General features: G+C 32.3%; 1 protein-coding gene across 1 annotated transcript in view; it reads left to right on the forward strand.

The window, feature by feature from the left end:
- Window positions 1-11,401, forward strand: part of LOC142342040 (uncharacterized) — a 16,599-nt gene extending 5,198 nt beyond the window's left edge. Inside the window, exons 2-3 of the mRNA XM_075393210.1 lie at window positions 9,628-10,135; window positions 10,612-11,401. Coding sequence (XP_075249325.1) covers window positions 9,628-10,135; window positions 10,612-11,231 — 1,128 coding nt within the window. The 3' untranslated portion in view covers window positions 11,232-11,401. The remainder of the gene's footprint in view (window positions 1-9,627; window positions 10,136-10,611) is intronic.
- Window positions 11,402-14,006: the final 2,605 nt, after the last annotated feature.

Below are 14,006 nucleotides of genomic sequence, written 5' to 3' on the forward strand. Positions count from 1 at the left end.
AGGTACGGGCAGAGGAATCGCCTCCACAATTTTGAGAGAAATTTGATTTTTCTGTGATTGATAAAGAGGAGCAAACTCAAATACCACTTTTTCCTTTTTCTACCATCAAAATTCCGAACTTTAAATCTAAGCTTTGATTGTTCAATAGGTTGCCATTTGAAGGGATGCGCTCGTTTTTGGGAAAAAAACAAGAAAAATATCACCGAAAAATTAGACGATTCTCATATTTTAGGCTTACAATGAGAATCACTAAATTGCGTTTGCAAGTATTTTTTCCGACCCAAATAAATTATATTTGATGTATTTCTCAAACCAGGACAGATCTATATACCAATGAAGCGAACATGAGTCTGATTATTTGCTTATAGAAAAAGAAAATTTCTCGCAATGTCGCTCGGTTAAACCTTTTCCAGTCTATTAAGTTTTTCCTCCAAAAAATTTTACAGTTTGTGTTTTACCAGCCGGTTGGCCGGAATCCCACTAGGTGAAAGTAAAGGGGAAGTAACAAAAAATCGGGCTAAAAACTCAATGTTAATCCACATAAAATTGAAGTGAATTATATCAGAAAAAAACAATGCAGAGAACAAAGTATCACAATAAATGATAAATTTGGGGAGAAACAGGTGATTAAATAAAAAAGACCAAAATCGAACCATTTGCAAATTTCGAAAAACGTTTGAAACTTAGTAGCCCAATTTACTTAGAAAAAAAAGGAACCTCAAATAAGAACAGGTATCCACAGTTGAAAACATGTAACCACTTCAAAGTTATCAATGACTGAAAATAGGAGTCGTTACTTATATTTTAGCTACAAAGTCATAGAATAACAACAAAACGATAAATAAAAGCATCGTGGTTTGAAATTTGTCAAAATTTTCAAAAGCTGTTTTGTTTAGCAGTAGAGTCAACTACAAAAACGAAAAAACTAAACTATAAAAGCATTACAGATCTAACGAGCTTATTTTATAGAGTCACGAGGCAATATAAAAAAAATTTATAGAAATCAGAAGTCGTGATTTTTGCATATGCAGTTAAGAAAGAAAAAAATGAAAATGTGGCAAAAACCACAAAACAAAAAAACGACGAATATATTTCATAGTAATAAAAAAAATATAATAAACTTCAATCACAAGAGATGCTTTTTGACGGCTCCTTAGATTTCCTATTTATCAGAAGACTTTTTATACGGAACTTTGGTCATGTTTGTACCAGAAGGATACCAAAGGAATCGCCTCCACAGAATCAAAAGAAATTTGATTTTTCTGTGTTCGATAAAGAGGGAGTCAAACTCAAAACCACTTTTTCCTTTTCACCATGAGAATGAAAGGTAGCCGATCTTAATTTTAGTAACTTTTTCAAAACAAGGATGCTCATAAATGTGCTTTCGCACATCATGTTCCGGCCCGAGCTCACTACACTTTTTTCATAATTGTCAACCAAATGAAGAAATAATAAAAATAAACGAGTTTAAAAAGACGTTCAAAAACCTAACTACTTATTGAATTACGTAACTCCATGCCTCATTACAGCGCTGACGAAATTTTTCAAAAAAAACTACGAAAAAAAAACAAACAACGGATGAAGCAATGACACAAATTTCACGAAGAAAATGAATACCTAAATTTGAACGCACCTAGTAACAAAGCCAAATGCAAATGCAGTCGTATAAAACCTTAGCTGCACAAATTTACTTTGTCCATACTATGCAGCAGATGGCAATTTTCCTTAATGAGACTAGGTAACGAAGTCGACAAAAGGAAATAAAAAGGCGAAATTGAAAAATCAATCAACTTTTTAAATCAAATAACTTCTAAAGTCTTAAAAATCATTAGCTTTTAACAAAATAATGCTTAATAAAAAAAAATAACTAAACATTCATTATGAAACAAAAAGGACCTGTTGTTCGTTAGATTAAGCCATAGGAACGGACTAGAGAAGCAGAAAAACTCAAAAAAATTAAACAATTTGAGAAAACACAAATTATTGAAGCCATTAAAATCATTAGCTATTATGTGAAAACAATGTATTCTTCCTTCCAGTTTCATTCAAAGTAATGCAAATAAAATTATATTGAAAGAATAAATAAAGGAATTTGGGCCACATTTGAAAATAATTGGGATCTGTTATTAGGCGATTGTGCTGAAAGAAGAGAAAAAGAAACAAAAGTATACCACTAAAAGTTTTATTTAAACGCATATTGTCCACAAACAAAACATCAGTTACGGCATGGTATCACTGGAAAAATAATATTTTTGAATACACAAAATTGAATTAGACCTCTCGCCGATTAGAATAAGCTACAAGTTGACGAAAAAAAAACAACAAAACCTGAAAAAATTACAAAATCATTGAAAGTGTATAATATCATAAACTTTGAGGCTATTCGCTAAAAAATGACTGCTTCGGGTAACATCAATCCTTCAATACTCGATTACAAGCTTTTGAGACTGGTCAGCATTTGACGCCCACCTAAAGATGAAAAAATAGTCAAAAACCGCTATTTCAAAAAAAATTGAGGCAGGAAAGTGTCGAAGCCATTAAAAAATAACTTTTCGGTAATAGATTTTCTAACATCCATTACTTTTTTATCAACGTGAGATTCTTTTTTTTCAATATAATTTCAAGATACCAATAAATATGAACAAATACATTAAAATCACGAAATTTCTGAGAAAACAGTTAGTATCAACGCCATTAAACTCAATTGCTTTCGGCGAAAGGCAAGAAAAGCGCTCGATGGGAGCATATGAGTTATGCCTCGATGGAACGACAAAAAGGTTTGTCATTGACAAATCATCGATACGGTAATACGTTACATTAACTCATTGACTAAGAAAACAAAAACCATTACAGTCAAAAAACCAAAAACTCAGTAGAAAAGTGCGAGAAGAAAGTGTCGAAGCCATTTAAACCATAAGCTTTTCTTTGGAAACTTCATCTATGGTCCATTTAACATCATTTCTCAGCCAATAGGAATTAACACTAATAGGATAATGTGATGAGATTTCTGAAGAACCACAAGCAAATCCAAACATTTTCCAAATGTCCAAAAAAATTATGAAAACTCGCGCATCGATTTTATCAAACCAATATCTAGAGGACAAAGCCGCAATTCAGATTATTTTTGTTGAAGTAGGAATAAAAAAGAGCTCCGGTAATTACTGCGGCGTTCGAACAGTTTACGTGACAAGTTTACGATTGGTTAATGTTAAAAAAAAAGTTACGAAAAATCATTTTTGAAGTCTTAGCAGCCATTACATTCAATAGCTTTCAACAGAGTTCAACAATACGCTCAGTCATGAGTCAATGGAAAAAAAGATGTGTGTCATGTATGAGTACTCAAAAGAATATCAAAATAAGTCTGATGACTGTGGAACAAAACAAATACATAAACCAATAATTCATTAGAAAAATGCAAGAAGAGAGTGTCGCAGCCCTTTAAACCATATCTTTTTATCTGAAGATTTTATCTATGCTTCATTCAACTTTTTCTGAAAACCAATGGGAGCCATTAAAATTGGGAGTTTGTGATAAGATTTCAACGGGAACCAATAAAAAACAAAAATATCCAGAACTTTAGAATTTTGTGAAATCTTGTGGCATCGAAGCCATAAAACCAAGAGTTAGACAAAAAAACGGTTACCAAAAAAAATTAGATTGCTGTAGAAAGAAAGGAAGGGTTTGTGGTCTTTACTGAGAATTTCTTACAAATCATGAAAAAAGTTTAAAATTGGTTAGTGTTCAAAAAACTTTTTGAAAAGTTATTTTTAAAGACTTAACAGACAATAAGTTCAATAGCTTTCAACAGAACTCAAAAAATACGCTCAGTCTTGGCTTGATAGAAGAACAAAGATGTTTGTCATGCATGGGTAATCAATAAGATATCACAATAAGTTTTATGACTATGAAAACAACAACAAATAGAGGCAGAAACCATCGAACGTCTTCCCTAAACCAATGGGAGTTTTAAAAAAATTTAAAATTGCATTTGAAATCTTGTGGCTTCGAAGTCACAAAACAAATAGTTAGAAGACAAAACCGCTAAACAGATTAGTTTTGGTTGCAGTAGAAATGTTGGGGATAATGTCAGTACTGAGGCCGACTTACAGTTTACAAAAATAAATTTATTATCGATTAATGTTTAAAAAAATAATTTTCAAAAAATCATATATAAAGTCTTAACAGTCAATAGCTGTCCAATCAAAGCACTGAATAGCTTCACTACTGCTCATTACGAAACCCATCGCACTTTTAGGCAATGATCCTATGCCATTGGGCTCCAAAAATTCAGTAAAATCGCAAAAAGAAAATCAAAATTTCATTAAAAATTGCAAAAGCTCAGAGTCGAAGCCATTAAAAAATGGGCGATTCCTTGAAAACGTGTCTTTTGTTCATTAGGCGTCATTTTACAGTAAATCAGGTTTATCATTAACCAAACATCGATATGAAAAGTGACCAGACTCTAGGTGACCTAAAAAATATGAAATTTTCTAAAATAAAAACAGCTCTCAAATAGAATTTGAATTTATTTTATAGTAAACTTCCCTATGAGACCAGAACTAGTCTCTTTGTCACCTTTGTGTAATAGGAATAATGTACGGGCGTGAAATGTAATTTTGAATGAAAAAATTTCAAAGAAAGATCATAATTTGAAGAAAAATTACACTAAAAGTTAACGAAATCTTACCAAATATGACGTGTACACACAAAAATTCAATCCTCAATACCTCCTCAAAAAATACGAAACTCAAAAAAAATCATTTTAATTTCAAATGCTAGGCTGGACGAGCTTTTTAATGATACCACTCACATTTCTCTACGATGAATATATCGATCGGCCAAAATTGAATAAAAAACCCATTTGAGTATATAGTTCCTTCCCCCACAATGATCCTATGCCATTGGGCTCCAAAAATTCAGTAAAATCGCAAAAAGAAAATCAAAATTTCATTAAAAATTACAAAAGCTCAGAGTCGAAGCCATTAAAAAATGGGCGATTCCTTGAAAACGTGTCTTTTGTTCATTAGGCGTCATTTTACAGTAAATCAGGTTTATCATTAACCAAACATCGATATGAAAAGTGACCAGACTCTAGGTGACCTAAAAAATATGAAATTTTCTAAAATAAAAACAGCTCTCAAATAGAATTTGAATTTATTTTATAGTAAACTTCCCTATGAGACCAGAACTAGTCTCTTTGTCACCTTTGTGTAATAGGAATAATGTACGGGCGTGAAATGTAATTTTGAATGAAAAAATTTCAAAGAAAGATCATAATTTGAAGAAAAATTACACTAAAAGTTAACGAAATCTTACCAAATATGACGTGTACACACAAAAATTCAATCCTCAATACCTCCTCAAAAAATACGAAACTCAAAAAAAATCATTTTAATTTCAAATGCTAGGCTGGACGAGCTTTTTAATGATACCACTCACATTTCTCTACGATGAATATATCGATCGGCCAAAATTGAATAAAAAACCCATTTGAGTATATAGTTCCTTCCCCCACAAGTGGGGTCGGAACAATCATCACTGCAGAAATAAGTGGGCTGGAACAGCAGCAAGAAACCATAATCAGCATATAATTCAACAAATCTTGCCTTGTCGAAATTTGAGACAGCAATTGTCTGCCATTTTACCAATGTCATTGAACTAACCCCTAATAGATTAGCGGGCAAACTCAGCGCTCAATGATGGAATTCGAGATCTGGACTTGGGCCAGGAAATAAATGTCTTAACAGGTCTTATTATTTTATGGACTCTGCTTTCTTTTGTTTTTTGGAAACTGTTTTTTGGAAACTACTCTTTGGAACAAATAAAAAAAAATTGCTTGAAGCAAATTAAAATGAAGTGTTTTAGAATTGAACCTATATAAGTAATAAAGTATTAAAAGTATAAAACTATTAAAGTAATAAAACTTTTTGTTGGAAAAAAACTCACTGGAAACAAAAAAAGTAATTTACATGAAGCAAATTAAGTTTACGTTTCTTTAGTATTAAACCTCTTTAAGTATTAAAGAATCAAAAGATTAGAACAATTGAAGTATTAAAACTATTTTTGGAATCTTACTCTTTAGAAATAATAAAAAATAAATTTACTTGAAGCAAATTAAAATAAAGTACCTGCAAATCATCCTAGATTTCATTTATATTATTACAAATAATAAAACAAATATAAACATACTTAACTTTTTTTTTCATTTCCAAACAATGAATCTAAGATTTGATTATTTAATAGGTTGTCATATGAAGGGGTGCGATCGTTTTAGAGAAAAAAAGGAAAAATATTTTTTGGAAACTTACTCTTTGGAAATGAAAAAATAGATTTACTTGAAGCAAATTAATATGAAGTAGCTGCAAATCATCCTAGCTTTCATTTATATAATTACAAATAAAGCAAATATAAACAAATTTAATTGAAAACTTTTTTTCACTTCCAAACTATGAGTCTAAGATTTGATTATTTAATAGGTTGTCATATGAAGGGATGCGCTCGTTTTTGGGAAAAGAGGAAAATATCACCGAAAAATTAGAAGATTCTCAAAGTTCGATTTTACAAAGAGAATCAGTAAATTGCGTTTGCAAGTAATGTTTCCAACCCGAACAAATTATTTTTGATGTATTTCTCAAACCAGGACAGATCTATACAAAAGTGGGGCGAACATAAGTCTGGTTTTCAGCTCATAGAAAGGGAAAAATTCTGACAATGGAGATTGGCTAAACCTTTTATAGTCAATTAAATTTTTCCTTCTCAAAAAAAATTATAAATTGTGCTTAGAATTTTTACAAGTCGGTCGGCCGGAATCCCAGTAGGTGAAAGTAAACGGAAAGGGCAACATACACATTCTCTCTAAAGAAAAGTTCAATTTTCATCCAGATAACAATGAAGAGAATTTAATCTGTGCTAATCAAAATACATAGAACAAATTCTAACTGATTATCGCTATAAATGATAATTATAGGAAAATACTGGCAAAAAAATGAAAGAAGAAGACCAAAAACGGAGCATTCGCAAAAGTGGAGAGCTTTATGAGTTTTAGTAGCGCAAAACACCAACCACAGAATGGAATCGGTCACGACTGTTTAAAACAGGCAACCATTTCAAAGTTTTCAAAGAATGAAAATAGCAAACTATTTTTTCTAATTTCCTTTAGCATCCAAACCGCAAACAACCAAAGGATTAAAAACTAAAACGTGGAAGGCATAATTGAAAAAAAAACACTAAAAGTTTTCAGAAGCTATTTGGCTAAGCCTGTAAAGTCAATTACAGAACGGAACAACTAAGCCACTAGAAAACATTACAGATCTAATGAGGTATAATATTATAGAAAAAAAGTGACGAGAAAACAAACAAAAAGAAAGTATAAAATTCAGAAGTCGCGATTTTCTAATAGGCAGTCAGGACAAAAAAACGATGAAAAAGAAGCATAAATCACAAACAAAAAAATTTCTAGGACAAACATATTATAGTGTTTAAAAGATAAAACTGTTAACCTCAATAACAAGAAAGGCTTACTAATGGTTCCTTAGTTTTCCCACTGGTTCTCTTGTTAACGAGACTTTGTAATAACAAAACAAATAAGGACAAAAATTAAGCGAAAGTAGAAAAAAGTCATAACAACGAGGTCAAAAAACTTAAGTCGCAAAATTTACATGAGGAATGTACCAGAAAAACTTCAATTATTTCTATTTATATAGTTTCCTTTGTGAGAAAGCGTAATTATGCCTATATTCAAGGGTAATCCTTGATAGGAAGATAAGAAAACATACATATAGAAGCAGAACTCACAATATAGATTCATGAACTATAAATCAAGAAACTCCAGGTAAGAAGGCAATAAAATTTTAGGTCTCGTCAATATCAATTTTTAGCAAAGAAAACAAAAAGCAAAAAGACAAGCAGAACCAAAATTTTCCAATTTATTGCCGTCAACATTATAAAAACAAGTATGGTGTTATAAAAATTTCACTTCGCATGCCCTGTTAAGCTTTGAATGAAACTTTTATAGTAACCTTAGTTTACAATAAAATACATAAAGCAACAAAAAATAAGAAAACAAAAACGCCATCAAAATATTTTGCTGACCATCGATGAATTGAAACAATGATAATCGATCAACCTTATGTGTCATTATCAACACACTATCGGAACACACGTATAACTTATATAGCGTTAGCACAAATTCATCAGAAGAAAAAGCGAACCAACCTCAATTGGCCTCAAGTTATTATCTCTATAATCCAGCCAAAAGTATCTTTCAAATTTTCTCCGTTCATTTGAAAAAAAATTGAAGTAATGATACAAATTGAAACTACCATTTATCACGGTCCTTAATAGTAAGAGCGCCAACAAAAACACGATTTCAATATGACTAATTCTTGGCGTTATTATGTTGAAAACTTTGTGAATATTTTACACCCACGATAAATAACAGACAACATGTCGATTGGGAAACAAAAATTGGACTAATATAATCCTCCCTTTTTATTGGTGCGGTTGTTAACAACTTCAAAAATTCCTAATAACAAAGTGTGTTTGTTTTCAAAAAGGTTTGTCATAAACTACGATGAAATTCAGAAAAAAGAAACGGGATAACTCTCGATAAGAATCAGAAATATTGATTGGAAGTTATCATATTCAAATTTCTACGGCGAATGAACAATTGTAAACACCTTCTGCTACTGCCAAAAAGATACAAAGCTCATTATTTAAAGAAATTTCGAGAAATACCCAGACTAATTTCAATTCGGTCAACTGATTTTGCGTGAATTTAATTTTAGTTAATGATGTCTGCTGTTCCTATCTATTTAATTATTGTTTTGATCAATTCAAAAAATTTTTTTTGTTGATTATTATTTTTTAAATACTGTACCCGCATGATGTATTTTATATAACATTTAAGGAATTGACGGGTTATTTTTTTACCTCAATTAACCAAAACTGATGAATAAAAAATACAGGTTGAGCTTTTAGTTCCTCCTCCAAACACTGTGAATTCGTATGAAAAAACTCCACCATGAAAGCACCCTGGGCACAAAGAGATGGAATTCGTTGTCTGTGCTCCCCAATAAATAATGGCAAAAACTCAGGGATACTTCGGATATGGTCGTTTATTTATGTTTGTGGCATTTTTTATGATTTCTTTGAACAGGCAAAAACTAAACATATGAAGTCCATCCTAATAGCATTGTGTACATGGCTACAATGGTGACAGAGGAGTATAAAGATCATGCACACAATATATACCTATATGGTAGGCGTATACACAACAAAAACAACACATTGAATTCCCATTACGTTATTAACAGCAAACAACTAAATGGGCAGTGTAGGTCAGAGTATATGAGTAAATGAAATAAACTAAATGTATTACTGTTCCGCATTAAAATTCCCCTACGTTCTTTAAAAGAATGACTCTAGCTGAATCTGCAAAACTTGCAATTCTTACTCAGATTTATAAAGTAAATCGCTTAGTTTATACATATTAGCTAGAAGTTATCAATCAAAAATAGCCTCGCAAAGTGGCCAAAATTGTTTTTAAAAAATGGCACCAGCTGACCTGAATAACTTTCAACTTGTTCGTTGATTTGGCAAGTCAAGTCACAAAAATATTTCTTCCAGGGTATGGAGGTATATCTGCAACAACCAGTCGCAGTAGAGGGACTTACATACCCCAGAGTCCAGATATGCAAGAACGGGTACATCAAATTCGGACAGCGTGAAAGCTTAACAGAGCCCGATGAATTGCTGAAGGAGGATTTGTCGGGTGCTTTTTTCGCTCCCTTACTCTACGACGTCAATGCAATCAGTTTTGTAAATTTATTCCACTTCGAAAGGTACCCGGGCCATCTGTATTACGATACTGCTATTGGGCTATTTTTCGCCGACGCACCCCAAGATCCAGACTTTAGTGTCGACTGGTATTTGAGCATTTTATGGGTGAAAACCATCACTGTCATATCTAATCTGTTTGAGTTTCGACTTCGAATGGTTCTGGACAATAATTACAAAAACTCAAATCAGTCCAGGCTTTTGGTTCTCTTTATCTACGAAAACATTGATTTCTTCTTCGAAAACACCGGATCATCTGGCCAAATGCCCAGAGCAGGTGTCAATGGAAAGAATTTTGGTTAGTTTTTCAGATTTGAAGAGAACAGATCTTCCTAGATTACTGCTTCGATTCTCAGACATTTATTTTGGTTTCGATAGAGAAGTATTCAAAATTTTTAAAGAAAAAGGGGTCTGAAATTTGAATCGACAAATTAGATTTTCAGGGCCATGAATTAGACCAAAAAGGTTCTGTGCCCAGATTATTCCACAAAATAATAAAATTTTCAATTTTTCCAGTTTTCAGTACTCTTACTGATGACAATCTTTACTTTCAAAAACGAATCATCTTTGCTATTTTTGTAAAATACATAAAGCGCTCAATTTTTGAAACATTATTTCTATAAAAAAAAATTGACAGTGACCATTATTAAAGCCTTATAGGAAGTGTAGTATAGCTATATCAATTAATAATTAAATAGCTTTTTCACATTAGGATAAAAATCCTGAGGAAATAAATATTCCAAGTCAACTCAGCTAAGTTTTGAAATTTTTCAGCCCCATTTGAGCTTCCTGGCTCTGGCACACCAGAACTGCTCAATGTACTCACTTCAAACGTAACAAATGCACCATATGGACTAGGAAATGGTGTGTGGTACTTTGTGATTGATCAAAATGATCCAGATTCAGCTCTTTTCAATACCACTACCCCGCCCACTACCACTACAACAACAACTACAACATCAACATCAACAACAACAACAACTACCCCTTCGACAACAACAACAACTACCCCTTCGACAACAACAACAACTACCCCTTCGACAACAACAACAACTACCCCTTCGACAACAACAACAACTACCCCTTCGACAACAACAACAACAACTACCCCTTCGACAACAACAACTACACCTTCGACATCAACAGCAACTACACCTTCGACGACAACAACAACAACAACAACATCACCAACAACAACAACAACAACAGCAACAACAACATCGGCAATACCGTCGACCACGACAACTGCACCAACCACTACAACTACACAGCCGATAACATCAACTGCTCAATCTAGAACGACAGAAAAGGCCACTAGTTCCTCCCCTCAAGGCATTTTGTCCATGACTGTCATATTCGGTGCCCTTGTTGTTGTTTTCAGCTTCCTATCGTGATTGTCTGCAAGCGTTTCGTGCAAATATAGCACTCCCAGTTGTAATAATTCTTGATTATGCTATATTTGCAATATTCTGCTGAAAAAATAACTGCATGATTCAAACGTGATTTAGTACAAAATAAAGATGAACAAAAATTTGGTGACAGCAATACAAAAGTTGGTGAATAATCTGTTTTTAGTTGAAGCGCTAAGAAAGAGACGAAAAACTCAAAAAGACATTTTTGTTTTGTTCTATCTAAATATACCCAATTCTTACAAAAAAGCAAATCTCTAATAAGCTCTATTGGATTTTTTGGCAATTTTAAAGGATCTTGATAAGTTTGGTTCAATGTTGCATTAATAGGTTATAAGATTTGAGGTCTTTTGCGCAATTTGTATTGAAACTAAAACTGTTTCAGAGGAGACAAAAAATTTTCTCCCGACCTTTTTTAGACTCTGATTGAAGTTTGACCTCAAAATTGACTAAACTTTTCAAACAAATTGTTCGGTTATGTCAGTTGTGTTTTTGTTTTCCTACTCTTTGTATTATCATTCATTTAACTCATCAGAACTACAACCACCAAATACCTTGTAAATCAGAACTACAATTAATTTTTTGAAAGTTCCTGTACTAATGTGACCGAATGTTGGAAGTTTTGTCGCTGACTCTGCAATTCTCTATGTTTCAGCTGATTAGAGCACTAAAAACTTGTTTGCGTTATGATTTTTTTCTTCAAAAAACAGCTGCAGGAATCTATGCTTTCCTAATTGTATTTCATCTTCTGGAAAATTTTGCATTACATTTGGCTATTTGAAAGTTTTGGTTTTAATGTCTTGACTTTGTTTAGGTGTATCAATTTCTGTTCATTACTTTATCTTTTAGTGTATCAATAAATCTTTTATTCATCTTCATTCGAGGAAAACTGTGAAAGATAGTAGTTGCTAGCTATTTCGCAAACGTTAATCTTTCCAATACAATTTTGAATACTTATAAATAATGTGGTATCAGAATATAGGCAAAAAAGTTGAATCTATCAAATCGGTTATGTTTCATGTCATTTAATGTGCTATTAAACAGATGGAGAGTCATTTTTCGTCGCTCCTCGTAATGGACTTTTTCCTCCTATTGTTTGTTCTTCCTTAGGTGGCAGAAAAATACGGAACTTTGTCACAAAAATATTCTTTATATTGCCTAATTGTTCCGACCCCCACTTTAGTGGGGATGGAGGAACTATATACTCAACTGGTTTTTTGTTTAGACGATTTTGACCGATCGATTAATTCGTCGTAGAGAGTTGTGAGTGGCATCATTAAAAGGCACTTACATCCTAGAATATGGAATTAAATAGATTTTTTTCGAATTTCTTTTCTTACAGGGAGCTATCGAGGTTTAAAGATTTGTGATTTTTCGACTAATTTCATTCACGTTTTCCGTAATTTTTGCTGAAACTTTGAACAACTTCGCTAATACAATTAAAAATAATTTAAAATCTCTAAAGGTAGAGTGCTATTATTACCGTTAGAGAAAACAGAGGGTAGCTGAATTGTTTGATTGAAGTTTTTTGGCTAAAGTTTTTGATTAAATTTTCAAAATTCGAAATTCTTTCACCAAAACTTGCACAAAATAGGCTTTTTTGAGACCCACTGTTAAAGTTTGCTAGACGTAGTGACCTAGAAATTTTAGCACAGACTCCCTAATCTCCAAAAGAGCACTAGTTGAAATATGAAAGTCTTCTGGAATAAAAATTTTGCGTTAATAAAAAAGATTTAGCTCAATAATTACTCAAACTGCATCGTTGTTTGTTTTATTTGAAGAACTTCACTCAACAATTGCTCTAATTTGCAAACGCTTGGAACACTTGGGCGGCTTGTTGGAAGCGGCAAAATCAGGGATAGGTTTGACATTGTCATGGATTCTTACAATCAGAAACTTTTAATATTTTTTGGTTTTGCTTTTTTCAAATAGTTTAGCTTGTTTTTCTAATGTTAATTACTGACAACATTTTTTATGCACGGCCCCATTAATGACAGCGTGAATGACATATGCGTAAACGTGTGTCCGAATGTAGATTTAGTTTTTTTTCAGAGAACCAAATGGTTTTTATGGCTTTGAGGAAGTGTTTTATTAAACTTTAACTGAATTCTTGTGTTTTCCCTTCAAACTTTATTCTTTTTTGCATTCTGATTACAAAGTCTCAACATTGAAAGATCCAAATACATTCTTCAGGAGGTTTACGTGAACCTAACCATGCATTCGAAGCCGTAAAGTTAATTGTTTTCAAAGTCATGAAAGCCATCATCTATCTTCTAAATCATAACATCGGCACATCTTCTCTTCCAAAAATTGCCAATCAAACCAGGTCATTGCACAGGAAATTTCATACCACTGATAATACAAAGTAAAAACGATAGTTGAAGAGAAAATTTAAAAAATCAATTATATTATTCGAGAAAGTATTGTCGAAGCCGTAAAGAACCACAATCTATATCTTTAAGGATTTCAATTTTATCAATTAAGCCATATTTTAAACGCCAACAATGCAATATAGGATCTGCCAAAAACATGATAATGTGACAAAACTAGAAAAACATGAAATATGGGGAAATACATAAAATTTTTTTTAAAAAAGTCAAATCTAGCAGTATCAAAGCCAGAAAACCACAAATTAAGGTGTGAAACCGTAATAAAGACTGATTTTGAATTCAGTAGAAAGAGGAAGCACTCTTTGATTGCTGACACTAAGCTACAATTAGACCAAATTAAGAGAAAATGGAGGCAAAGTTCAATCAGCCG

This window comes from Convolutriloba macropyga, chromosome 7, assembly GCF_964194025.1.
Source record: "Convolutriloba macropyga chromosome 7, txConMacr16.3, whole genome shotgun sequence".
NCBI lineage: Eukaryota > Metazoa > Xenacoelomorpha > Acoela > Convolutidae > Convolutriloba > Convolutriloba macropyga.